Genomic DNA, 26,912 nt, shown 5'->3' with positions numbered 1-26,912 from the left:
ATGTGGTGCCTTGAAAAGTTCTGGCACACCAGTCTGGCGCAGGATGAAAGCATCGTGGCTGCTGCCAGGATAGCGGGCATTGACAGCGAGTATCAGCTGTCTGTGGTCACAGACCAACTGGACATTTAAGGAGTGGAACCCCTTGCAGTTTCGGAAAAACTCTGCATTCTCATGCGGTGCCCGCAATGCCACATGCGTGCAGTCAATGGCGCCCTGCACCATGGGGAAGCCCGCTATCCTCGCAAAACCCAATGCGCGTTCATGCTGTTTGGCCCGGGTCATGGGGAAAGAGATCACAGAAATCACAGAAACCCCACAATGCAGACAGAGGCCATTTCGGCCCATCGAGCCTGCACCGACACATATCCCACCCGATCCCCGTAACCCCTACACCAACACATATCCCACTCTATCCCCATAACCCCACGTATTTAATCCCCCCTAACACTAAGGGTCAATTTATCATAACCAATCAACCTAACCCGCACATCTTTGGACTGTGGGAGGAAACCGGAGCACCCGGAGGAAACCCACGCAAACACGGGGAGAATGTGCAAACTCCACACAGACAGTCACCCGAGGCCAGATTCGAACCCGGGTCCCTGGCGCTGTGAGGCAACAGTGCTAACCACTATGCCACCGTGCTGCATCATGTACTGTCGTCTCCTTTTATAGAGGGCATTTGTGACCTGATGGATGCAGCAATGGACCGAGAACTGGGAGATATTGGCGATGTCCCCAGTAGCTGCTTGAAAGGAGCCGGTGGCATAAAAATTCAGAGCCACTGTGACCTTCACTGCCACCAACAGAGACGTCCTGCTCCTCAGTTGAGGCTGCAGATCTGGCTGCAGCAGGTGGCAGAGCTCAGTGACCACCTCCTTGCTGAAGCACAGCCTTCGCAAATGTAACGTCCGTGTGTAATTGAGACACGGACTGCAGAAGTTGGTTATAACAGGTGTTTACTGAATGGAGACAAAACTGGAACTACTATACAAAGTTACTGCACAGGCTTATATACAGGGGTGGTCACTACTGGTACTGCAGTATACAGGGGCTGCAGAATATAGTTCCTTCTTCAAGGTACATACACTACAATTCCTCCCCTTTTAGCTAAACAGTACATAACATTCGATTAATAATTAAATAACATATTTACAATTACAGTTGCTATATAGATTAGCTGAAGTTAATCAATTATAAATTCAGTCTTTGAGGAGGCTTCCTGATTCTGTCCGGATAACGCCTCTTTGGGGTATCAGGTTCTTCTGGCAAAGTTGATTCGGGATCAACGCCGTTGTTTGGTTCGTCTGCTTCCAATATCACCGATTCTGAGGTAGATGCAATTGGTACTTCGGTTTCATCACCAGGTGTATAGGATCATGGTGTAGATTTGACGTTTTCCAGTGACTCTAGAATCTGGTCAGCATGGCGTCTTACAATGCTCTCTCCAACGTCCACGGTATACATTAGAGGTCCTTGCCGTGTGCAGATCGTTCCTGGCTGCCATTTCTCTGTGCGGTAGTCCCGGGCCAAAACTGGTTGACCTATCTTGAAACTCCTGGTTGGCCTTTCATTCATATTCTGAAACTGCCTGTTCTCCACATCTCTTCTGATGTTTGGCTTAACCAAATCCAAGCGGCATCTTAGTCTTCGATTGAAGAACATCATGGCTGGAGTTTGGTTGGTAACCGCATGTGTCGCATTCCGGTAGGCAAACAAGAAGTTATCCACCTTGTGTTGTAGGGGTATGTCTTCATTACACATTGCCTTGATAGCCTTCTTGAATGTTTGAACGAACCTCTCAGCCAATCCATTGGTGGCTGGATGATATGGGGCGGATGTGTAATGCTTAACACCATTGTTCTTTAAGAACCTCCGGAACTCTTCAGACACAAACTGTGGTCCATTGTCGGAGCAAATCTGTTCAGGCAGCCCATTTCTGGCGAATATGGTTCGTAAGACATTGATAGTTTTTTCTGTGGTGGTTGAGGACATTTTTATTATCTCTGGCCACTTTGAATGTGCATCCACCGCAATTAAAAACATCGAGTCCATAAATGGACCAGCAAAATCAATGTGCACCCTTTGCCATGGAGATGAGGGCCACTCCCATGGATGTAGAGGGGCTTGTGGTGGGGCGTTTTGGACCTTCTGTCATCCTGTACAGCTCTTGGTCATCTCTTCAATTTCTCTATCGATTCCCGGCCACCACACAAACGCTCTGGCTAAGTTCTTCATTTTTACCCCTCCCAGATGACCCTCATGAAGCTCATTGAGCACTCTATCCTTCAATTTGGGTGGAATTACTACTCTGGATCCACACATCAAGGTTCCTCGGCACACTGACAACTGTTCTCTTCTCAGCGAGAATGCTGGCAACAGTGGTTCACCATGTGCTGGCCATCCCTTCACCGTTAAATCATAGACCCTGGAGAGTGTCGGGTCATTTTGTGTTTCCTTTTCTATGTTTGCATTCGTCACAGGTAGACATTCGACTATGGTCGAGTGGAATATCTCCACAGGATCCACTGCAGGTGCTTCTTCCACCGTCGGCAACGGTAGGCGCGACAATCCATCAGCATTCCCATGCTGTTTAGTTCCTTTGTACTCAATGTCATATTGGTGTGCCCCTAGGAAAAGGGACCACCTCTGTAGCCGTTGTGCTGTCATTATCGGGATGCCCTTCTTAGGGTTGAAAATGGAGACAAGAGGTTGATGATCAGTTAGTAGAGTAAATTTCTGTCTGTGCAGGTAGTGATTGAACTTCTTCACCCCCCACACCAGGCTGAGGGCCTCCCTGTCAATCTGGGCGTAGTTACGCTCGGCTGCAGTTAACGAGCGTGACGCAAAAGCTATCGGCCTCTCTGAACCATCAAGGGATTTATGTGACAGTACCGCTCCAACGCCATAGGGAGATGCATCACACGCCAGTCTTATCGGTAGTGATGGGTTGTAGTGAGCCAATATTTCTCTTGAAGTGATCAGGCCTTTACACTTCTGAAAGGCCCGCTTACATTCATCGCTCCATTTCCATGCTACTCCAGTTTGTAGCAGGGCGTTCAGTGGGTGCAGAATTGTGGACAAATTCGGCAAAAACTTATGGTAGTAATTCACCAATCCGAGGAATGACCTCGGTTGCGACACATTTTCAGGCGCTGGGGCCTTAACTACCGCTTCAATTTTGTCAGGGGACTTATGTAACCCCTCTTCATCAATCACGTGGCCACAATACGATATTTGTTTCTTAAAAAACTCGCACTTGGGGCAATTGGCTCGTAGCCCATGTTCTCTTAGTCTAGTGAGCACCTGCTCTAGGTTGGCAAGGTGTTCACTGTCATTTTCACATGTCACTAGGATGTCGTCCAAGTAACACTGAGTCCCCGGAATCCCTTGCAGGACTTGTTCCATCGCTCTTTGCCATATAGCCGGAGCTGATGCAACTCCGAATACCAGTCGATTATACTGGTAAAGACCTTTGTGAGTGTTTATCGTGAGATATTTCCTAGAGGATTCTTCAACCTCCATCTGCAGATATGCTTGCGCTAGGTCAATTTTTGTAAAATGTTTCCCTCCAGATAGTGAGGCGAAAATATCTTCTATCCTCGGAAGAGGATACTGTACTGTGTGAAGGACTGGGTTCACAGTCACCTTGAAGTCCCCACAGATGCGAACCTTCCTTGGCTCCTCAGACTTATTGTTTAACGTTTTCTTCATGACAGGAACGATGGGTGTCGCCCACTCGCTCCAGTCTACCTTAGTTAACATGCCTGCATTCTCCAGATTCTCCAGCTCTGCCTCGACGGCTGGGCGAATTGCATACAGTACCGGTCTTGCTTTGAAAAACTTGGGAATTGCATTCTCTTCTATTTTTATCGAGGCGGTTACGCCTTTAAGAGTTCCCAGTTCTTGTTGAAATACCTCTTTAGCGTTAGCCAAGATTTTTGACAATCATCCAGGTGCGACATCGTCATCCTTTTTACCAGCCACAGTCAGTGCCTGAATGGAGTGCCAGTCTAAACTTATCTTTCTGATCCATTCATGTCCCAATAACGGTGGTCCACCATCTTGCAGTATGTACAGATACAATTTCTGTATTTCCTTGCCGTTGTATTCGACAGGCACCCTTATTTTCCCTCTGGGGTATACTTTCTGCCCCGTATATGTCTTCAAGACAATGGATGTGTCTTTCAAGGGTATGTGTGAGAATAGCCGCTCGTAGTCTCGTCGATTCATGATGGTCAGGGCTGATCCTGTATCCAATTCCATTTTGACTTGGGACCCTGCTATCGTGAGGGTGACCCAAATGGTTCGGTGATCCTCTTTTGTGATTACGTTGTGTAGTTTGAGACAGCTTAGTCTCTTGTTCCTGGATTCACGATCGCTCTTCTGGTCTTCAGAACTACTGTCCGTCATCTTTTGTACTTTCTTGTACTTTTCCTTAGTAGTCTTTTTGTTGTCGTTAGTCTTCTTCCCGGACCTGCAAACTCGTGCAATGTGTCCCATCTTTCCGCATTGCCTGCATGTTTTGTCCTTGGACCAGCAGTCCTTCTGGTCATGGGTTGTTCTGCTGCAGCGATAACATTTTTCAAATCCCCGTGTCATTTCATGGGTGCCGTATTCCTGTGGCTTTTGCTGTATTTTCGCAGCTCCCCTTGCTGCTGCTTCGTACGATACTGCCACGCTGAAAACCTTATCTAGCATCAGCTCTTTCTCTGAGAGTAACCTCTTCTGGGTTCCTTCACTCAGGAGTCCACAGCCAAATTTGTCCCGTAGGGTATCTGCCAGTCCTGCTCTGAACTGGCAGTGCTTTGATAGTTTGCGTAGTTCCGTAAGGTAATCAGCATTGCTCTCATCTTTATGCTGATTTCTCTTGTGGAATTTAAATCTTTCTGCTATCAACAGCGGTGTAGGATTTAGGTGTTCCTGTAGGATATGAACAATTTTGCTAAAACTCTTCTCCATCGGTTTGACTGGAGTAATCAGGTTCCGCAATAGGCCGTACGTTCTTGCGCCCATTAAGTTTAGTAGTACCGATGCCTTTTTCTCATCGGCTACTTCATTTGCCTTGCAATATACTTCGACTCTTTCCACATACATGGTCCAGTCTTCTATTGCATTATCGAAGGCAGTGATATTGCCAGTCTTCGGCATCTTGGAGATCTAAGATGGCGCCTCCCGCGCTTTACCTTCTTCCCCGCTGGATTAAGATGGCGCCTCCCGCGCTTTCTGCCTTTTTCGCTGCTGCCAGCGCTTTTGCTGGCATTTTTATGCCTTGATGGCGACGCCCTATGGTCTTCGCGCACTTCCCCCCGTGCTGCTGCCAACGCCGCTCTCCGCGGTCCCCGTGGCAAACTGCAGCTCCTCGCGGCTTTCTGCGCTTCTAATTTCTTTTATTTTAATTACTGTTCCCGTCGTCAGAGCAGACCCTATGGGACACTTTCCTCCCTCTTCTCGGGTCTGTACGCTGCCCGGCTTTGTAGCATCGGCCGCGCCCTGTGTGCTCCACCCTCTCTCTCTCTCTCCTCTTCCCGACAACGCTGCTCGGCCCCGTTGAAAAGCCACCCGATCGAGCTCTAGCCCGCCGCAGCCCAGGAAGGATCAGTGTACTACCTGCCACCAGCCCGATTAGCTGGAACACCATAGACTGGATAACCAAGCCACGCTCTCGACAGCCTCTCCTGCAAATCTTCGAATTCGATGAATCAGAGGGCGGTTGCCCACGGTCGATGCCCGTTTCTTCTGTTTGTTTTTTAAAAATTTCTTTTTGGATTTCTTCCTTCTGGCCTCGACCTCGAACAACTTTGCTTCAGGGATGGATCCCCGTGAGGTGGTGCAGAACTGTAGGTAAGTTCGGATCTGTTCGTCGCCAATGTAACGTCCGTGTGTAATTGAGACACGGACTGCAGGAGTTGGCTATAACAGGTTTTTACTGAATGGAGACAAAACTGGAACTACTATGCAAAGTTACTGCACAGGCTTATATACAGGGGTGGTCACTACTGGTACTGCAGTATACAGGGGCTGCAGAATATAGTTCCTTCTTCAAGGTACATACATTACAGCAAACACTGCTTCTCAGACATATTAATGTAGGAGAATTGTTTCCGGAATACCCTGGGAGGGTAAAGTCTCCTGTGCAGAGGCCTGTTGGCCCTCCTCCCTCTGGCCATGATTGCCACTCTCTCTCTGCGTCTCTGTTGCCTCCGATTCTGCAGGCACAGGACGACGCCCTGAATCAGTGCAGCCCCCAAAAGTCTCTTGGCAATCGAAGTAATGAAGGTGAAATCCAAAAGTATCTGCAAAGTGATGCTCAATAGCCAAAACTACTTCACACAGCGTTGACTCTATGCAGAAGTCTCTCTATCTCTCTCTCTGTCAGAATGAGTGGTGCAACATGTCTACCACAGAAAAAGCCAGGAAGAGGGCGCTTTTAAATAGCGCCTCCCCAGCCCCTCACTGACTGGAAAACGTTTCAGTCTCTCTGTTGTTGCTTGCGCCAGGAGGAAAGGAGGGGGGCGAAACTCAATATCCGGTCTGGGGCGCCACCAGGGCATTGCAAGCTTGATTGACGTCACGATCTGCGGGCGCAGGAGATCGGGGCGCTAAACTTTTGCGCCGCCGCAAAAACTCTAGTCAATTTCGCGAGCAGCGCAAACATCGCCAGGCATTAGTTGCTTTTGCCCCATTAGCGCCCTCTTAGGGCGCTAACGGGAGGCACAAACCAACTGAATTTTTCCCCCTTGTTTCTTTGCCTATCTGATTTAACTGGGAAGAGTAAAAACACCAATGCCTTACTGTCCAATATATCTCCACTGCATAATTCCTGAGGAAATGTTTAAACACCACCACACTGGTAGTGTTCCTTCACATTGCTGTTTCTTCTGATAGCAGTTACTGTAGTAATTTCAACATGGTAGGAAATATTTTGTTCAGAGGAACTATACCTGAAATAACAAGAAGATTGGAGTATATTTCAAGGCTGTTATGTAATGGCGAGGTTCAGGTAACATTCATGAGAGGAAAGCTCGAGCAGTTACTGGCAGCATCTGAAGCCCTCAAAATTCCAATACACACTTTACTTCAGTCAGTATTTTACCTGCTATGTTGTGATTATGTCACTGGTTACAGTCCTGGTGTTATGGAATGAACCATTGCCAGCAATTATCTTCTATATCAATCATGTTAGGATGGAAGTGGGTGCAGCATTATGTTACAGGATGAGGTGGTAGAGCACAAGCTGTGGCAGAAACATGAGAATATATACACCCAGCTGGAGGTGGGAACTGTCCCCAGGGGCACAGCCATTGCTGCACCCGGCTGGTTTTCCTTGCTGTTTTGAAACGCTACACATAAGCAGCACGCGGCCATGTTTCCACGTGGCTTCCAACATTTTGTGGGATCGTTTCTCCAGAACTGCAACTGCAAAACTGCACCTTCCAACTTCCACCACAATGCTGGGTTCATACTATGGATTTGCCGCTGATTTCAACAGTGCTGTTGACAGAAAGGGTCACTGATTCAATGTTTGCAGTATGTTATGGAAAAAAGATACAGATATTGTAAATTATGTAGACTATTATACAGTCACTGTACATTATGAAATAGACAGTAATACATTTCATCTAGAGGATAATACAGCTGCCATATGTATGAATGAATGGATGTATAACTGTGTTGCAACTGAGGAACAATTACAATAATAAAAAATACTGGCACCAGACTGAGAGAAAGGAGAAAATTGACCATTGAGCTGGCTAAAGCAGATGAAATGAAATCCATTTCTTTCTATGCTGGACTATGATGCCTTGTAACCATGGTAAAATCATCAAGAGTTGGCATAGTATTTCCTATATAAAAAAAAACACTGCCAAAAATCACTGTGTATTTGTTGTTTTCTGCTTGCTAATGAATATATGGCTCCCATTTTTCATTTAATAAAAACACCTTCTGAGTGGAAAATTTAAGTTAGCTAATATTTCTTAAATGTTTTGTGCAAAGCTGTAAAATACACCAGCAACTGTCACTCTAGAGTTGTTCGATTGTTTTTGCACTTGACTATATATGTATGTCTATGTATATATTTTATCCCCAGTTCCATGGAAATGAATGATGTGCCAAGTTTTGACATTCTTGTCAGTGAAGTTGAAGGACTCAAAGAACACCTTTCCCAAATTAAATCCCCAATGGTCCTGTGCCATAATGATCTACTGTGTAAGAATATAATCTACACTGAAGCAAAAGGTAGGTTTAAAATTATTAAATAAAAATAATAACACTTGTACTGATATAGTGCCTTTTTATGTCAAACTGTCTCAAAGAGCTACACATAATAAATTATCTTTGAAGGGCAGTGACTATTACAGAAAATAATGTTAAAGCTAGAATTGGCATTTTTAAAAGTTTTACTTTTGCTAAGTAGCACCTGAAATTTTAACAACTGAACATGGAAAGAAGAGAGAAAGATGTGAATTGTTTAACTTATTAACTTGATTGAGTTTTTTGATGAGGTAACAGAGAGGGTGGATGAGGGCAGTGCAGTTGATGTTGTGTATATGACTTTCAAAAGGCATTTGATAAAGCACCACAGATTAGGCTTGGTGGCAAAATTGAAGTCCATGGGATAAAAGGGGCGGTAGCAGCATGGATAAAAAAATTGGCTAAGGGAGAGAAAACAGAGAGTTGTGGTGAATGGCTGTTTTTCGGGCTGGAGGGAGGTATACAGTGGCGTTCCCCAGGGTTCAGTACGAGGACCACTGCTGTTTTTGATATACATTAATGACTTGGACTTGGGGGTACAGGGCACAATTTTGGAATTTGCAGATGAGACGAAACTTGGAAGTGTAGTAAACAGTGAGGAAGATAGGAATGGACTTCAAAAGGACGTAGACAGGCTGGTGGAATGGGAGGACACATGGCAGATGAAATTCACTGCAGAAAAGTGTGAGGTGATACAGTTTGGTAGGAAGAATGAGGAGAGCTAAATGGTACAAATTTAAAGGGGGTGCAAGAACAGTGAGACCTGGGGGTGTTTGTGCACAAATCTTTGAAGGTGGCAGGACAGATAACAAAATGTATGGGATCCTGGGCTTTATAAGTAGAGGCATAGGGCTCGAATTTCATCGGGAAGTTGAGGCGGGATTGGAGGTGTGTGGGGGCTTAAAATTGCAAAAACTGGCAGGCGGGCCCAACTCCGCCTCCATCACGCCTCCATGCAATTTTCATTAAATCGTGTCTACTGGTCCCGTCTCCATCCCGCCTCCAAGAGGCGCGATAGGCTGTTAAGGCCCTTAACAAGGACTAAATTGCCTCTATAATGCCATTTTGATAGGCCTTTGTGATTTTAATCCTTTTCCCACGTGAAGCACGCCTGTTCTGAAACACGACGGTGAAACCTGGCGGTAGCACAATTGGATTGCTGACTATAAGCTGCAGCCCAACCATTAAACAGGAGATTTGATCAGCCATCATTTGCAGGTGGCAGGATTTTGTTGTCTCAGGTCTGGGGGAACTTTTAGAAGGTATAGCCACAGCTGTGGAAGTTTGGAGCCTGACACCCATCTCCAGTGTGACCTCCTGAGAAACCCCTCTTGCCACCTCCGACTTTCGCGAGAGGTAGTGAGTGACATCTGCGCAAAGCTGCAACAAGACCTGGAGCCCAGAGGACCAGGGGGACAACCCTTACCAGTGGCCGTCAAAGTCACCACCGCACTCAACTTTTTTGCCGCAGGCTCATTCCAGGGATCAGCAGCAGACATCAGCGGCATCTCCCAGGCGGCCGCACACGCTTGCATCACGCAGGTAACCGATGCCCTCTTTGCCATCGCGCACAATCACATCCATTTCACCAAGGATCAAGCAAGTGTCACGGCGCATGCAGTTGGATTAGCTAATCTGGCAGGCTTTCCAAGGGTGCAGGGTATCATTGACTGCACACATGTGGGCCTTAAGGCACCCCATCGCAATCCAGGTATTTTTGTCAACCGCAAGGGCGTCCACTCCCTTAACGTTCAGCTGGTGCGTGACCACACGGAGGAAATTTTGCATGGTTGTGCCAAGTACCCTGGCAGTTGCCATGACTCCCTCATACTGCGCCAGTCTAGTGTGCCTCCGCTATTCAGTCCACCAGACCAACTTAACGGATGGCTACTTGGAGACAAGCGCTATCCCCTGAAGACGTGGCTAATGACGCCATTGAGGAGCCCATCCAACGAAACTGAGGAGAGCTACAACTCCAGCCACATGTCCACCAGAGCCATAATCGAGCAAACCATCGGTTTACTGAAGATGCGCTTCAGATGCCTGGATAGATCAGGTGGAGCCGTGCAGTACTCAGCAGCCAGGGTCTCCAGAATCGTTGTGGGTTGCTCTGCACTTCACAACATGGCACAGCGTCGTGGCTTGCAGATTCCTGATGACCAAGTGGCTCGTCACATATCCTCCTCAGGGGAGGAGGAGGAGGAGGAAGAGGAGGAGAGCGAAAACGAACATCTTGCAGAGGCCCATCAACCAGCGGCAGCAGTATGCGAGAACATTGCTGCCCGGGATGCAAGGAATGCACTCATCTTGGCCAGATTTGCTTAGCCTAGCCAATCAAGCACTTTTGCCTCGCAGCTTCTTACCTGAGCATCGACAATTCCAAGCAATTTGACCACCAAACTGACAATTGCAAGTAACCCTATGCCCTCAATGTGGAAGTCCCATTCGTGAAATGACACACCGCAACTACAGCAGTAGCCATCAGATTTTTTATTTACATTAATCATCTGATGGCTTTTTAACATAAAACATCAAATTTCACCCAAGTGACTACCCTTGTGACTAGTTGTGCAGTATCTTTCTCTTACGCATGCTCCTACGTGGTGCTTCCCCTGTGGCTTCAGCAGATGTGGAGACCCCTTGCTCACTTTTTGCTGTTCCTGTCTCGACACCTTTGGCAGGCATCCTCTGGGGTTGCAAACCTGTGAGGGCTCGCCAACAGTCTGCTGCTCCTGCGGCTGTGCAGGAGTTGAGACGTCTATCACACTTGGGTGTGTACTCTGGTGGGGTTCTGGCTGAGGGCTCTGCAGTGGCATGGAAGTGTGAGCGCTTGGAGGGGAGCCCCCACTTCCTTGATGTCTTCCCTCTCATGGGTCAGGTCCCCCATCAGCGGGACCCGTATCTGCACTGGCAGTCCTACTCAGAAGGATTTCCATGAAGGTCTGGTTTCTCTGTTCAAAAGATGTCCATCGCTCCTCCAGAGATGCCATTCTATTCAGAACACTCACCATGTTTTCTGCACTCTGGCGACTTATCACCTCCGTGGAGTTTGCCATCCTTTCCGTGGTGATGCGTTCATGCGCCAATGACTCCACAAAGGCTCTGCTCATGTTCGCCATGGACTCCTCCATTCACTCCACACTCGCAGCGACCCTGGAGACAAAACCTGCCAGAGACTCCTGCATCTGTTCCTGGAGTTCCAGCATCGCTGATCTTATGGATCGACCCAGAGGCAGAGGGTCGACATGCAGCTGAGCCGAGCTGGCAGAGTCCTGTGCCCTCCAACTAGGACTCTCCACTGCTGTCCCTGTCTCCACAATCTGCTGATGCTCACTTGTGAGCTGTGATACACCAGGTGACAACACTACTCTATTTCGCGATGTTCCCTCCGAGGTGTGAGTGTCTGCGCTGGTGCTGGGTGCAGTGAATTCTGCTGACGCTGCGCCCTCAAAGGTTGCAGCTTTCTCTGAGAAGTCTTGAGGCTCATGCTCATCCTCCTCGATAGCGGGGATGGGTGCTTGCGATGGTCCTGTGGGGGAGTGAAGGAAAGAGTCAGAGCTGTGAGGCCAAGGTTACATGCACATTGCATATTGCAGATGATCATAAGTCCATCTGCTAGAGCTTCAGAATCATTATCAGCGACTCATGCAATGTCATTGAGAGAGATGGAAAACTATTCTGTCACCAGCTTTCTCTGATGCACCCGTCTGTCCGACCCCCACTTGGGAATCTTCCTCCAGTCCCACGATCTCCAGAACCGCCTCCTCCCAGGTGATGAGCTGGGCTACTGAGGTGGCCCACCTCCTGTCCTCACTCTTTCCCTCTTATTGTGAGCTCTCTTTTCCTGCAATGAGGGAGACAAGTGGAGTTTGAGTGAGAATGAAGGAGTGAGTGTAGAGAATCCATAGCATAGATGCTTAGAAGGAGACAAAGATGGAGTGAGGTGGCAAGACCAAGGGCCCTCCCTGTGTGTTGTAAGTTGTAATTGCATCACAGCGATAGGGAGTGTGAGGGCTGCATAGTCAAATAGTTAGGTGAATGTGACCATAGAGAGAGAGGGAATGGGTGCATGGATGTCAGTGTCAAGTGGGATGTGGAGGAAGAGATTGCTAAAGCTGAGTGCTGGTGAGGAGAGGCAATGGGGATCAGATTGAGGGTGATGGGAAATTCATACTCACTTTTCCAGTGCGCAGAAGGTCATGAAACCTCTTCCTGCACTGAAGCCAGGTTCTGCGGGTTATTGACAGAGTTGACTCCTCTGCCACCTGGATCCACACAGCCTTGGTTTGCTGGGGAGGCTTCTCCCTCCCTGAAGAAGGGAAGAGCACCTCTTTATTTGCTCTTGCTCCCTCTACTAAAGCCTGCAGGGCAATGTCATCAAAGCGGGGTGCAGACCTAGGTCTCTGGCTGGCCATTCTTCCTGCAGGTGCCTCTAACATGCAAGGGCAAAAGCTTGGCAGTTTGCAGAAGAAGCAAGGCTTGTTGCAGACCTTAAATGCAGCAGCAATGATGACGTCATCGGAGGCGAATTTCAGACTGGAAAAACTCATTGGCCATGGGCTCCCACATGCTGGAACTCAATTGGCCAATTAAGTTAAAATGGCATCATTTTCCCACATCGATTTAGATTCGGGTGGATAACACGAAATGCGGATTACACGACCCCAGCCCGCCCCAGTATCAAAACCCAGCCCAATGAGTACAAAAGCCAGGATGTTATGCTGAACCGTTATAAAACACTAGTTTGGCCCAGCTGGAGTATTGTGTCCAATTCTGGGGACCACACTTTTGGAAGGACGTGAAGGCTTTGGTTCCAGGGATGAGGGGTTACAGTTACGTGAATAGACTGGAGGAGTTGGGATTTTTCTCCTTAGAGCAGAGAAAGCTAGGAGGAGATTTGATTGTTATTTAAAATCATGAAGGGTTTAGATAGAGTAAATAAAGAGAACCTCTTTCCAATGGCTGAAGGGACGATAACCAGAGGTCACAGATTTAAGGTGATTGGCAAAAGAACCAGAGGCGACATGAGGAAAAACTTTTTTATGCAGCGAGTGGTTAGGATTTGGAATGCGCTGCGTGATATGGTGGTGGATACAGTTTCAATAGTAGCCTTCAAAAAGGGAATTGGATAAATACTTGAAGGAGAAAAAATATCAGGATATGGGGAAAGAGCGGGGGAGTGGGGCTAACTGGATTACTCTTCGAAAAAGCCGGTGCAGACTCGATGGGCCGAATGGCCTCCATCTGTGCTGTACTAATCTATGATTCTATATGATTCTATGATTCTATAATTTATATAAGTGTTTCTCAGACAGTGTCAAAGTACAGAAGCTGTTGTCATGTTGGAAAACATGACAGACATTTTGTACACAGCAATATCCCACATATAGGCCGCAAATTTAATAGCGCTGAGGGGGCGGGTTTGGAGGCGGGGCTGCTGTCAAAATAGCAAAGGTTGACAGCAGGCAGTAAACCCGCTGTCAACCCGCCTCCACGCGAGTCTCCCAGGTGTCGGGTTTGTCAGCACAGAACTGACCCGACACCAAGCGGTGGGGGATACAATTCAGCTACGTAAATGGCTTGTTAAGAGCCAATTTAAGACTATTTTGAGGCTTACTTCTAATTTAACCTTCTCCCCCATGGGTGACCTGCTGTTCGAGGAATACGCTGGTTCAACCTGGCGTGTTTTGAGTCTGCTCTGATGTTTGTGAAAAGCTGACAGCTGCAGAAGTGGTGTTGCGGATGCCATGTTGCAGATGGTGAGTTTCAGAATGCAGAAAATGTTGATTACTGCATTTTTAATACATATAGAGATTTCTTTAGCGTACAAGTTTTTAGGTCCAACTGTATGTCCAGTGCCACCTCATTGGGAGAACCTCTCTCACCATTGACAGATCGCTTCTGTCATCTCACCTGCAGCTGCCATCTATTGCAACAACATCGGAGCCAAAGAAACAATCAGACCTTGGTCCTCCTAATTCTTCCACGATCAGCCCCAACACCAATGTCACCAACCTCATCACCAACCTTCTCCACCATCACCTGATTACTGCACTGGACACAGGGCATCAGCCTTTGACAAAATTGCTGCCCGGGAGGCCAGCGATGGCATCACAATGGCCAGATTTTCTTCACTTGCTGCTGTAAACCCTGGCTGCCACATAATGCGCCAGGTTGACACCATCCCACACCAGCACCGTGAAGCATCCCCTTAATGTCTAAGGCCATTCTGTGCACACACACCACTATAGCGGGGGGTGGAGTTATGACTGAACAATTACTAGAACTCAGTAAGACACTTCTCAAGGTGCGCTCAGATCTGTTCACGTTTTGAAAAAGAGATTTCACTGTATGACAACACATTACCAGAAACTTCACATGGACATTGGCTAAACCTTTCAAGTGCCTACCACGTGTGTTGTTAGTTGGTATGCTTGCAGTAGGATGAGGGTGAGTGTGAGGGGTGGCTAGTGAGATGGGGAAGTGATAAAGTAGATAGAGAGGGTTGGGTGGAGGTGCAAGGTAAGTTGGTGTCCTGGGGAGGTCTCTTCCACCCTTGGAAGGGAAGAGAACTTCCCTGTGTGCTGTGACTCCCTCCATAAGCATATGGAGGGAGTTATTGGAGAGCCTGGGTGCAAGCGTTCACCTTTGTGCAGTGATTGTCAGTGTTTGCAGCACCTCAGTGCTGTCAAACACTGACAGAACAATTGTCAAACTCCATGTCGACTTGTCTCTTTAAGGAAATCGGCTGATGACGTGTCATCAAATGATGTCATCAGATCCGCTTCCTGTTAATTGGTTGGTAAGCCCGCAGGGCGGGCTTAACAAGGCCAATCAAGGGAAAATCACGTCTGCAGAGCGGATGCAGCTAGTAGTGGGACTGGAACCCAGAAACTAGCTGTCCCGCCCCCATCCCGCCTCCTCCATTAAATTCGCGGCCATAGTCATGAGATAAATCATAGAATCTTACAGCACAGGAGGAGGCCATTCGGCCCATCATGCCTGTGCCGGCTCTTTGAAAGATCTATTCAATTAGCCCCACTCTACTAAGAGGTAGGTTTTAAGGAGTGTCTAAAAGGAGGAAAGTGAGGTAGAGAGGCACAGAGGTTTAGGGAGGGAATTCCACAGCTTAGGGCCTAGGCAGCTGAAGCCACAGCCACAAATGGTGGTACGATTGAAAGTAGGGGTGCTCAAGAGGCCAGAATTGGAGGAGCACAGATATCTCGGAGAGCTGTAGAGCTTGAGGAGGTTACAACGATAGGGAGGGACAAGGCCATGGAGGGACTTGAAAACAAGGATGAGAAATTTCAAATGGAGGTGTTACTCAACTGGGAGCCAATATAGGTCAGCGAGTTCAGGGGTGATGGGTGAACAGTACTTGGTGCAAGTTAGGATATGGGCAGCCGAGTTTTTGATGAGCTTAAGTTTATGGAGGGTGGGGGATGGGAATCCGGCCAGGAGTGTGTTGGAATGGTCAGGTCTAGAGATAACAAAGGCATGGATGAGGATTTCAGCAGCAGTTGAACTGAGGTTGGGGCTGAGTCGGGCGATGTTACGGAGGTGGAAGTGATGGTGCGAATATGTGGTCGGAAGTTCCGGGTTTCCCGACCGAAGCAGAAGGAACCCATAGTGGAAGGTACCTGATTATGCACATTGTGGGTGCTTTCCATTCAATCCCTTTTATCTAGCTTTAACTTTCTAAATTGAGTAATCTCCTATGCAGATGAGCCATGTGTCAATTTCATCATAAAGGTGTTGCATGTAAATAATGCAATTAATGTGGAGTATAATGTGGGAAAGTATGAGGTTATACACTTTGGTAAGAAAAATTAAAAAGCAAATTATTATCTAAATGGAGAGAGATTACAAAATGCTGCAGTACAGAGGGCTCTGGGGGTCCTTGTGCATGAAACACAAAAAGTTAGCATGCAGGTACAGCAAGTAATCAGGAAGGCAAATGGAATGTTCGCCTTTATTGCAGGGGGATGGAGTATAAAAGCAGGGAAGTCATGCTATAACTGTACAGGGCGTTGGTGAGACCACACCTGGAGTGCGTACAGCTTTGGTCTCCTTATTTAGGAGGGATATACTTGCGTTGGAGGCAGTTCAGAGAAGGTTCATGAGATTGATTCCTGAGATGAAGGGGTTGACTTATGAAGAAAGGTTGAGCAGGTTGGGCCTATACTCATTGGAGTTTAGAAGAATTAGAGGTGATCTTATTGAAACATATAAGATACTGAGGGGGCTCGACGAGGTAGATGCAGAGAAGATGTTTCCCCTCATGGGGGAATCTAGAACTAGGGGGCATAGTTTCAGAATAAGGGGTCGCCCATTTAAAACTGAGATGGGGAGGAATTTCTTCTCTCAGAGGGTTGTAAATCTGTGGAATTCTCTTCCCCAGGAAGCTGTGGAGGCTGAGTCATTAAATACATTTAAGGTGGAGATAGACAGATTTTTGAACAATAAGGGAGTGAAGGATTATGGGGAGTGGGCAGGGAAATGGAGCTGAGCCCAAGACCAGATCAGCCATGATCTCATTAAATGGCGGAGCAGGCTCGAGGGGCCAAATGGTCTATTCCTGCTCCTATTTCTTATTTTCTTATGTTCTTAATGTAAATGGCATCAAAATACAGCACTGCATTATCTCATTGGTAAACTTTGCGCTTTTTTCAAACATTTCTTTATGCAGACAGAAACCCTCTGAATTAATAAGAATTCATTTCAACTTAGCGGCCTTGCCTTCAGCTATCTGGGCCCTTAGCTTTGGAATTCCCTCCCTAAGCCTCTCCGCCTCTCTACATCTCTCTCCTCCTTTAAGATGCTCCTTAAAACCTACCTCTTTGACCAAGCTTTTGGTTACCTGTCCTAATATCTCCTTATGTGGTTCGGTGTCAAATGTTGTTTGATAACGCTCCTGTGAAGGGCCTTGTGACGTTTTACTACATTAAAGGTGCTATATAAATGTAAGTTCTTGTTGTTAAAAGAGATGCTGACCTTTGACTACTGTGTTGGTCTTTGTCCAAGTCATGATGGCCTGGGGATGGGGAGGGGAAAAAGGGGTCGTCGTATCCCAGTCCCGCAACACATACATTCAAGTTTCTAGACAGGCTTCATTTAAAGAGTAGCAAGACTAGCATATCGGTCCAGAGGAGTGATATTTAACTCAGGTAAACACAAAGTGATCGAAATTGAAAGTTGACAGTATTGAGCCACATTAAAGAAAGAGAAAAAGACTTAAATAGCTTCAGGACATGCTGGAGTGCTTCAGAGCCAATGAATTACTTTTGAGATATAGTTTTATAGGTAAACGCAGGGGCCAATTTGCACACAGCAAGGAGTGGCACTAACAGCAATGAGATCAGTGAGCAGTTAATCTGCTTTTAGTAGTGTTGGTTGAAAGACGAATATTGACTTGAACACTGGGAAAATCATTTGCTCCTCTTCGAAAAGGAAACCATTGAATCTTTTATATTCACCTCAACAGGCAGATGGGGCCTGGGTTTAACATCTCACCTGACAGATAGCACTTCCTCAGTACTGTACTGAAGTGTCAGTCTTGATTACGTACTTAAATCCTGAAGGAGAGCTTTGAACCCACAACTTTCTAACTCGGGAAAATGCTACCACAGAGCCAAGGCAGCATCTTAATTCTAATGAATGAATATTCCAGAGCAACTTGTGCCCAAGTTTACAATAAGCCCTTCCACCCTGTCAAGCTCTTACACCTCAGCGCTGAACAGGAAACTGCCCTATACAATGAGCTGTTCATATGGTCTGCATATCATCACTGGTTCAAGGAGTCGATCCCAAAATGATCTGACTAGTTAGCAGCTTAGCCTGTGCATTCCCAGCCTTTGTTTATATACAATATTTTATCTGAACAGACAGTAATGTAACAAGGAATACAGCTTGTACAGTGACTGGAAAGATAGGTTACTTGTGTATTTAAATTCCCATCATAATCGGCTATTAAGGGATTATGTTTCCCTCTCTGTTTCTTGACCCATATATTACACATTGCCCTGTGAATCATGCATGTCAGTTTCTATATGTCTCAGTGTTTTAACTAAAAGGAAACTGCTGAAGTGAGCTTGCTTGTGGAGACTTTTGGCCATATCATGAGATTGGCTGCTGCTCTTGGAAATGCATGTTCTCTGTTGTGCTCAGAACAACTTTGCCTACATCCTGCATTATCCTCAGAGAACATTGCATTTAAAGGGAATTAGTATTTGAAGGCTGCACAACAGCCTTCCCATGGGGAATCCTACTTCACATGATATACATGCTAGAGGAAGAGGAGCAGCAAGAGTCTGTAAAGGCACCAGACGCGAACACTCCCCATGCAGTAGGATTTACCAACCGAGCTGCACTTTCAAGGACCTCTGTCCGAAGAGGCTGTGTTGCAGTCACAAAGGAGGAGCTCTGTTCAGTGCTGCTGCCAGATCTGCAGGTCCGCAGCATGCAGAGCTCTGACTGTGGCAGAGAAAGAGACCACAGATCGCAACCTTTACATGACAGCCTCATTCCAGGGAAACATAGGGGACTTTTGCCAGATCAGCTAATTTGCTATACATTCTTCTTTAAGACAAGTCACCAATGCCCTCGTCGCCCGGGCAGCTCAGGTTATACATTCAGACAGTGGGCCCAGATAATGACTGAGAGGGCCATACATTTTTTAGATTACTGGATATTTCTGGAGGTCTAAGCCCAGTAAATATCTGCACACTTTCACCAACCTTTCTATGGTCTAATTAAAGTCCTTGCTCCTCACAGCTAGCTATCACATCCTAATTCTGAGCCTCAACATCAGCACATTGCCTATTTCCCATTGTCACACAACAGAACCAAACACTAAGCAGTCTTTACAGCAAACATTCCAATGATTTATTGCATCGATTTACAAAAACATGACTTTTTCACCGTGCACATCTCTTGTGACCATGCAACCTTTTCTCTGCCTTTTTCTAGGGCCTGAGATGTAAATGGCTGCTGCAACATATTAGGACCCTTTTAGGATGGAAGTGGCCCTTCACTCAGGGCCTATCAATCCTGGGATGGACATGGGACAGGCAGTGTCCTACCAACATTGGGAAAATGAACTGATCCTGGGATTTCTGATGAGATCAGCCTCCTAGGATGTTGATGGGTATAAATCCCATCCTGATGCACTTATGCCACCAGGTTTGGGGGCACAGGAATTTCAAGGCAGTTTTTAATGTGTTAGCTAATCTCATCCAGGGCAGTAGCTGAGCTGCTACAATTGACTTTAGTGCCCCTAGGCTGGGGAGCGGGGAAAAGAATCAGTCGAGGTTTCCGCCACTGATTGCTATGATGGAAAAGTATATGGGGGAGGAAATGATTGGGCTCACTGCAATGCTCTCCATGGTTGAAATGCCTGCTGACATTCACTGTCAAAGCTCACATATGAACGGTAGCCACTTGATTGAGATATTAAAAGGCTCCCAGCACCGTGGAACCATAACCCAACTAGAGTCAACAAGTGGATGAGAAAAAAAGAGGAAATCGGAAAAAAGAGTTTATGCATGTTTTCAGGCTGCAAAAATGAATGCAATGTTGATGAGGTAACGTTTTATTGCAATTTCCCTATTAAATAATAACTGATAAATGTTCACTCTTTCTTAGGAGTTGTAAAGTTCATTGATTATGAATATACTGGCTACAACTACCAAGCATTTGACATCGGAAACCACTTTAATGAATTTGCAGGTAAGACACAGATTACAAATTTGAATAGAGCTATCATTTTAAACTGGGGTTAGCTGAGGCCCTGAGAAATGGGTTAAGTGGGATTGTGCATTGATACAGGACAATATCCCAACTGATCCCATGTGCCAATATTATACGACTCGTGCACACTGCAACCAATTTCCTTTCCCTTCTTTTACCTATGGGCAGAGGGGACACACACAAGTCAGTTGACTACATTTGAGACTACACCTCGCTACAACTGAATAATGGCCCAGAAATTCGGGTCGGGGGCTTTCCGCGGGTGCAAGCCCCCGACCTACACTTACATATCGCGCTGACATTTGAAGACTGGGCCTGCGTGGATTTCTGGTCTGTGGCCCGGTTCAGCTCCCAGCGCGCTGTGCGTGCGTGATCCAGTGGCGTACTTAGTGCGATGAGCCGGCTGGGATCACGTGAGCACTGGGCAACCAATGGGAGTTTACAAAAGTCCATTCATGAGTTAGACATAAGACCTGTCAAACTCATGAAAACTACGGGCGCCCAAAACAGTACTTAAACTTCAAATAAAAGTTTTTAAAAATCCCACTAATTAAATGAACTATTAATAACTGTAAAAAACTTTTTTAAACAATTATTCAAATTTCTGCCAAATTTTTTTTTTCAAGAAATCGGGTCCAAAAATACTTACCTTACTGTAAATTCTTTAAAAATAATAAACCTGTGGAAAAAATTTTCTAACTTTAATTATTAGACCACTTACCTTTTAAAACTAAGTCCTTACGTCTGCTTTTTTCATTCGTAAAAAGTGGAGGCCTTCACGCACGGACAAACCTGTCAAAAAACCCGAAGTTCAACGCATACGCGCTGCCTGAAATGTCGCACGGGAACCGCCTCTTAACCCCTTGGTTCAGAGGAGAGGAAATGCCGGTTTTCCGCGCATGTGTTGTGCATGCTGAAATCCGGCACTTCCAACGGGCCCACGCGTGAGTACCCCGTCCGTACCCACGCGTTGGGACCCGAATTACTGGGCCGTTATGTCTCCCTCCTGCACTCAAACTATCGCAGAAAGATCCAGGTTCACTCGAGTCCCTGTTCAATGTTTAAATGGCAAAAATGGACATTATTTCAATGGAATAGAGCAGAGCCAAAAAATAACTAAGTTGAGAATAGAAATCCACAAAGGAAGCAAGATAATTGCTACAGAAAAAGCCCCATTTAAAAGGGAAATTTAGTGTTGAGATAAGTACAGTGAATGATGCACTGAGATTAATCCAGCGCTGTATCACATATCCTTGTTAATATCATTAAAAATATTTCAATATTTAAAAAGGAATGATCATATGATTTACAGCAGGCATGTGCAAAGTGCTGTCCTAGGGCCATGCGTGGCCCCTTAGTCCTTAGTCAATCAGGCCCAAAGCCAAGACAATTCAGTCCTATTTGTACTTATTGTTTTTATTTGCTGATACAATGTGAGGAATTTTGTGCACCCGAAGGTTTGGAAAAGGCTGTTTTAAGCACTGTTGCCTCATTGGTGGATAAATCCCAATCAGAGCATCAAGATCTGCTGGAATCAGCAACGTGAGATCTATGAATCAAAGCTTTCTAGGTGCCATGGTATACATATATGCAGCACCACTGATTTATAGGGAGCAGACGTACCCACATGATTCGAGAGTAGTGAGAATTCGGAGTTCTTTTGTTTTTACAGGATGTTTCCAGGAATCCCTCCTCCCACCAACATTCCCCCTGTTGTTGAGGATTTGCTAAAATAAGAAATGCTCAGTGGCGATGTAGTATTTTTTTCACTTATTCCAACACTGATATCAACTTATTTCCCACCTCTCCTGAGGGTAGTAACTGATGTTCATGAATGATTATCCCTATCTCTGTAACCTCCTCCAGCCCTACAACCCCAGATCTCTGCGCTCATCCAATTTTGGCCTCTTTTGCATCCCCGATTTTAATCGCTCCACCATTGGCAGCCATGCCTTCAGCTGCCTAGGCCCTAAGCTCTGGAATTCCCTCCATAAACCTCTCGCCACCCTACCTCCCTCACCTTTGAGGCGCTTCTTAAAACCTACCTCTTTGATGAAGCTTTTGGTCACCTGACCTAATATCTCCTTATGTGGCTCGATATCAAATTTTGTCTGTAACACTCCTGTGGACATTTTTACTACATTAAAGGCACTATATGAATGCAAGTTGTTGTTGTTGGTTCCACAGGAGCAAGCAGGCCTCTGGTAGCTTTTGCCAAGTGGCCATGTGTGAACCCAGACATTGCATTCTGGTAGGTTGTTAGACTGTGAAGGGCTTTGCAACCAACCTGGATCCTACCCTCACCCAACTGCCACACATGAGCACTTTCCTGCAGCAGTCACTGCTTCGCAGTTAAATAGAATCATAGATAGAGTTATACAGCACAGAAAGAGGCCTTCGGCCCATCGTGTCCGCGCCGGCCATCAAGCCCTGCCTATTCTAATCCCATTTTCCAGCACTTGGTCCATGGCTTTGTATGCTATGGAGTTTCATAGAAACATAGAAGATAGGAGCAGGAGTAGGCCATTCGGCCCCTCGAGCCTGCTCCGCCATTTAATGAGATCATGGCTGATCATCCAAATTTAGTGCCCTGTTCCTGCTTTCTCCCCATATCCCTTGATCACTTTAGCCTTAAGAAATATATCTAACTCCTTCTTGAATATATTTAATGAATTGGCATTAAGTGCCTTCTGTGGTAGAGAAATCCACAGGTTCACCACTTTCTGGGTGAAGAAATTCCTCCTCATCTCTGTCCTAAATGACTTACCCCTTATCTTTAGACTGTGACCCCTGGTTCTGGACTCCCCCGCCATCAGGAACATCCTTCCTGCATCTAGTCTGTCTAGTCCTGTTAGAATTTTATAAGTTTCAATGAGATCCCCTCTCATTCTTCTAAACTCCAGTGAATATAAGCCCAATCGACCCAATCTCTCCTCATACGTCATTCCTGCCATCCCAGGTATCAGTCTGGTGAATCTTCGCTGCACTCCCTCCATGGCAAGAACATCCTTCCTCAGATAAGGTGACCAAAACTGCACACAATACTCAAGGTGTGGTCTCACCAAGGCCCTGTACAACTGCAGCAAGACATCCTTGTTCCTGTACTCGAATCCTCTCGCTATGAAGGTCAACATACCATTTGCCTTCTTAACCGCCTGCTGCACCTGCATGCTTACCTTCAGCGACTGGTGCACAAGGACACTCAGGTCTCGTTGCACTTCCCCTTCTCCCAATCTATTGCCGTTCAGATAATAATCTGCCTTCCTGTTTTTGCCACCAAAGTGGATAACCTCGCATTTATCCACATTATACTGCATCTGCCATGCATCTGCCCAATCACCCAACCTGTCCAAATCATACTGGAGTTTCTCTGCATCCTCCTCACAGCACACACGCCCACCCAGCTTTGTGTCGTCTGCAAACTTGTAGATATTACATCTAGTTCCCTTGTCCAGATCATTAATATATATTGTGAATAGCTGGGGTCCTAGCACCGATCCCTGCGGTACCCCACTAGTCACTGCCTGCCACTCAGAGAAAGACCCATTTATTCCAACTCTTTGCTTCCTGTCTGCCAACCAGTTCTCTATCCAAGTCAGTACCTTACCCACAAATCCCATGTGCTTTAACTTTACACGCTAATCTCTTATGCAGAACATTATCGAAAGCCTTCTGAAAGTCCAAATATGCCACATCCACTGGTTGTCCCTTATCTATTCTACCAGTTACATCCTGAAAGAATTCCAGTAGATTAGTCAAGCACGATTTACCTTTTGTAAATCCATGTTGACTTTTTCCGATCCTGTCACTGTTTTCCAAGTGCTCTGCTATTACATCTTTTATAATGGACTCTAGCATTTTCCCCACTGCTGATGTCAGGCTTACCGGTCTACAATTCCCCGTTTTCTCTCTACCACCTTTTTTGAATAGTGGGGTTACATTAGCTACCTTCCAATCCATGGGAACTGTTCCAGAGTCTATAGAATTTTGGAAGATGACCAGCAATGCATCTATTATTTCTAGGGCCACTTCCTTAAGTACCCTATGATGTAGATTATCAGGCCCTGGGGATTTATTGGCCTTCAATCCTGTCACTTTCCCTAACATCATTTCCCTACAAATACTGATTTCATTCAGTTCCTCCCTCTCATTAGACCCTATGTTCCCCGACACGTCTGGGAGGTTATTTGTGTCCTCCTTTGTGAAGACAGAACCAAAGTATGTATTTAATTGGTCTGCCATTTCTTTGTTCCCCATTATAAATTCCCCTGATTCTGACTGCAAGGGACCTACGCTTGACTTCACCAATCTTTTTCTCTTCACATATCTATAGAAGCTTTTACAGTCAGTTTTTATGTTCCCAGCAAGCTTACTCTCATACTCTATTTTCCCCCTCTTAATTAATCCCTTTGTCCTCCTTTGCTGAATCCTAAACGGCTCCCAATCCTCAGGTTTGTTGCTTTTTCTGGCCAATTTATATCTCCTCTCCTTGGATCTTATGCTATCCCTAATTTCCCTTGTTAGCCACGGTTGAGTCACCTTTTTTGTTTTATTTTTATGCTAAACAGGAATGAACAAATTCTGTAGTTCATCCATGCGATCTTTAAATGTTTGCCATTGCCTATCCACCATCAACCCTTTAAGTAACGTTCCCCAATCCATCCTAGCCAACTCGTGCCTCATACCATCGTAGTTTCCTTTATTTAAACTCAGGATCCTAGTCTCTGATTCAAATACTTCACTCTCCATCTTAATGAAGAATTCTATCATATTATGATCGCACCGCTCTAAGGTGCCTCGCACAACAAGATTGCTAATGAATCCTTCCTCATTACATAATACCCATTCTAAGATGGCCTGATCTCTAGTTGGTTCCTCAACATATTGGTTCAGGAAACCATCCCGTATACACTCCAGGAATTCCTCCTCCACAGTATTGTTGCTAATTTGGTTAGCCCAATCTATATGTAGATGAAAGTCACCCATGATAACTGCTGTGCCCTTATTGCACGTGTCCCTAATTTCCCGTTTAATGCCATCCCCAACCTCAGCATTACTGTTTGGGGGTCTGTATACAACTCCCACTAACGTTTTCTGCCCCTTGGTATTTCTCAGCTCTACCCATACAGATTCCACATCATCAGAGCTAATATCCTTCCTTACTATTGTGTTAATCTCCTCTTTAACCAGCAGTGCTACCCCACCTCCTTTTCTTTTTTGCCTATCTTTCCTGAATATTGAATACCCCTGGATGTTGAATTCCCAGCCTTGGTCACCCTGGAGCCATGTCTCCGTAATCCCAATTGTGTCATATCCGTTTACATCTATTTGTGCAGCTAATTCAGCAACTTTATTATGAATGCTCCTCGCATTAAGACACAAAGCCTTCAGGCTTGTTTTTTTTAACACTCTTAGACTTTTAGAATTATTATTTACTGTGGCCATGTTTGATTTACACCCTTGATTTCTCTGACTGCCACTTTTGCTTTTCTCCTTCCTGTCTTTTGCTTCTATCCTTGCTTCCCTTTCCTCTGTCTCCCTGCACAGGTTCCCAACCCCCTGCCATTTTAGTTTAAACCCTCCCCAACAGCACTAGCAAACACTCCCCCTAGGACATCGGTCCGGGTCCTGCCCAGGTGCAAACCGTCCAGTTTGTACTGGTCCCACCTCCTCCAGAACCGGTTCCAGTGTCCCAGGAATTTGAATCCCTCCCCCTTGCACCATTCCTCTAGCCATGTATTCATCTGAAATATCCTTCTATTTCTACTCTGACTAACACGTGGCACTGGTAGCATTCCTGAGATTACTACCTTTGAGGCCCTATTTTTTAATTTACCTCCTAACTCCCTATATTCAACCTTTAGGACCTCATCCCGGTTTTTACCTATATCGTTGCTACCTATATGCACCATGACAACTGGCTGTTCACCCTCTCGCTCCAGAATGCCCTGCAGCCGCTCTGAGATATCCTTGACCCTTGCACCAGGGAGGCAACATACCATCCTGGAGTCTTGTTTGCGGCCGCAGAAACGCCTATCTATTCCCCTTACAATAGAATCCCCTATCACTATAGCTCTCCTGCTCTTTTTCCTCCTGTCCTGTGCAGCAGAACCACCCACGGTGCCAGGAAGTTGGCTGCTGCTGCCTTCCCCCGATAAGCCATCTCCCTCAACAATATCCAAATTGGTATATCTGTTTGAGAGGGGGATGGCCACAGGGTCCCCTGCACTACCTGCCTGCGCCGACTACTCTGCCTGGCGGAACTTGGGTTGATTTTTTGGCTCCCTAGCACACAGACAGTGAGACCAACTATATTACCCTAGCTAATTCCTAACGTTAGTCTTTAAGAACAGGAATATCGATGGCAAACCTGACACTTAGCTCTTCTGCCATTCACAGATCAGTGATGGCTGCCAAGCATCCAATTTACATATCATAGCATTCCAATTTTATCTCCTAGTGCCCTATGGCAAAATAAATATCCTTGGTTGTTTACCTTTAATTTCCCAAAACATGTAGGGAAGGGAAATTCAGTTCTCAATGTTGCAGAGCATAGTGAGCGAGTACTTTTGTTCTAAAGTTGCACGTACATGCACATCAGTCATTCACAACTCATGAAATACGTTGCATGATTCCATTTCATTTGCTCAAGAAATTGCAATCTGTAAAATGGAAGAGAGCCTGTAAAATTCAATTTGTGAGCATGTTGTTTACTGTTAGGCTTGTGACAGTTTCAGCGGCCATTGTAACATAATAACTCCATCAGGATTTAACACTAAAAGCAGGATTGGAAAAATTTAGCTCACTTGGCATTACCACTGTAGTCTTTACAGTTTTTATTTTTAAATGTTATTGTTTAATTAACTATTTACTTGTTTGATTAGTGGAAATCAACTTTTATTACCTCG

The 26,912-nt window shown here is 45.9% G+C and overlaps 1 protein-coding gene across 3 annotated transcripts in view; it reads left to right on the top strand.

Moving 5' to 3' along the window:
- Positions 1–26,912, top strand: part of LOC147106970 (ethanolamine kinase 1-like) — a 302,938-nt gene that overhangs the window by 11,638 nt on the left and 264,388 nt on the right. For all 3 annotated transcript variants that reach the window (XM_086007889.1, XM_086007890.1, XM_086007891.1), the window contains exons 2-3: positions 8,093–8,241; positions 19,900–19,983. In XM_086007889.1, coding sequence (XP_085864015.1) covers positions 8,097–8,241; positions 19,900–19,983 — 229 coding nt within the window. In that variant the 5' untranslated portion in view covers positions 8,093–8,096. The remainder of the gene's footprint in view (positions 1–8,092; positions 8,242–19,899; positions 19,984–26,912) is intronic.

The sequence above is a fragment of the Somniosus microcephalus genome, chromosome 15, assembly GCF_052327205.1.
Source record: "Somniosus microcephalus isolate GS21.2 chromosome 15, FLI_Smic_1.0, whole genome shotgun sequence".
Classification (NCBI taxonomy): Eukaryota; Metazoa; Chordata; class Chondrichthyes; order Squaliformes; family Somniosidae; genus Somniosus; species Somniosus microcephalus.
The sequence above is the reverse complement of the archived record's forward strand: the minus strand, read 5'-3'. Positions and strand labels throughout refer to the sequence as shown.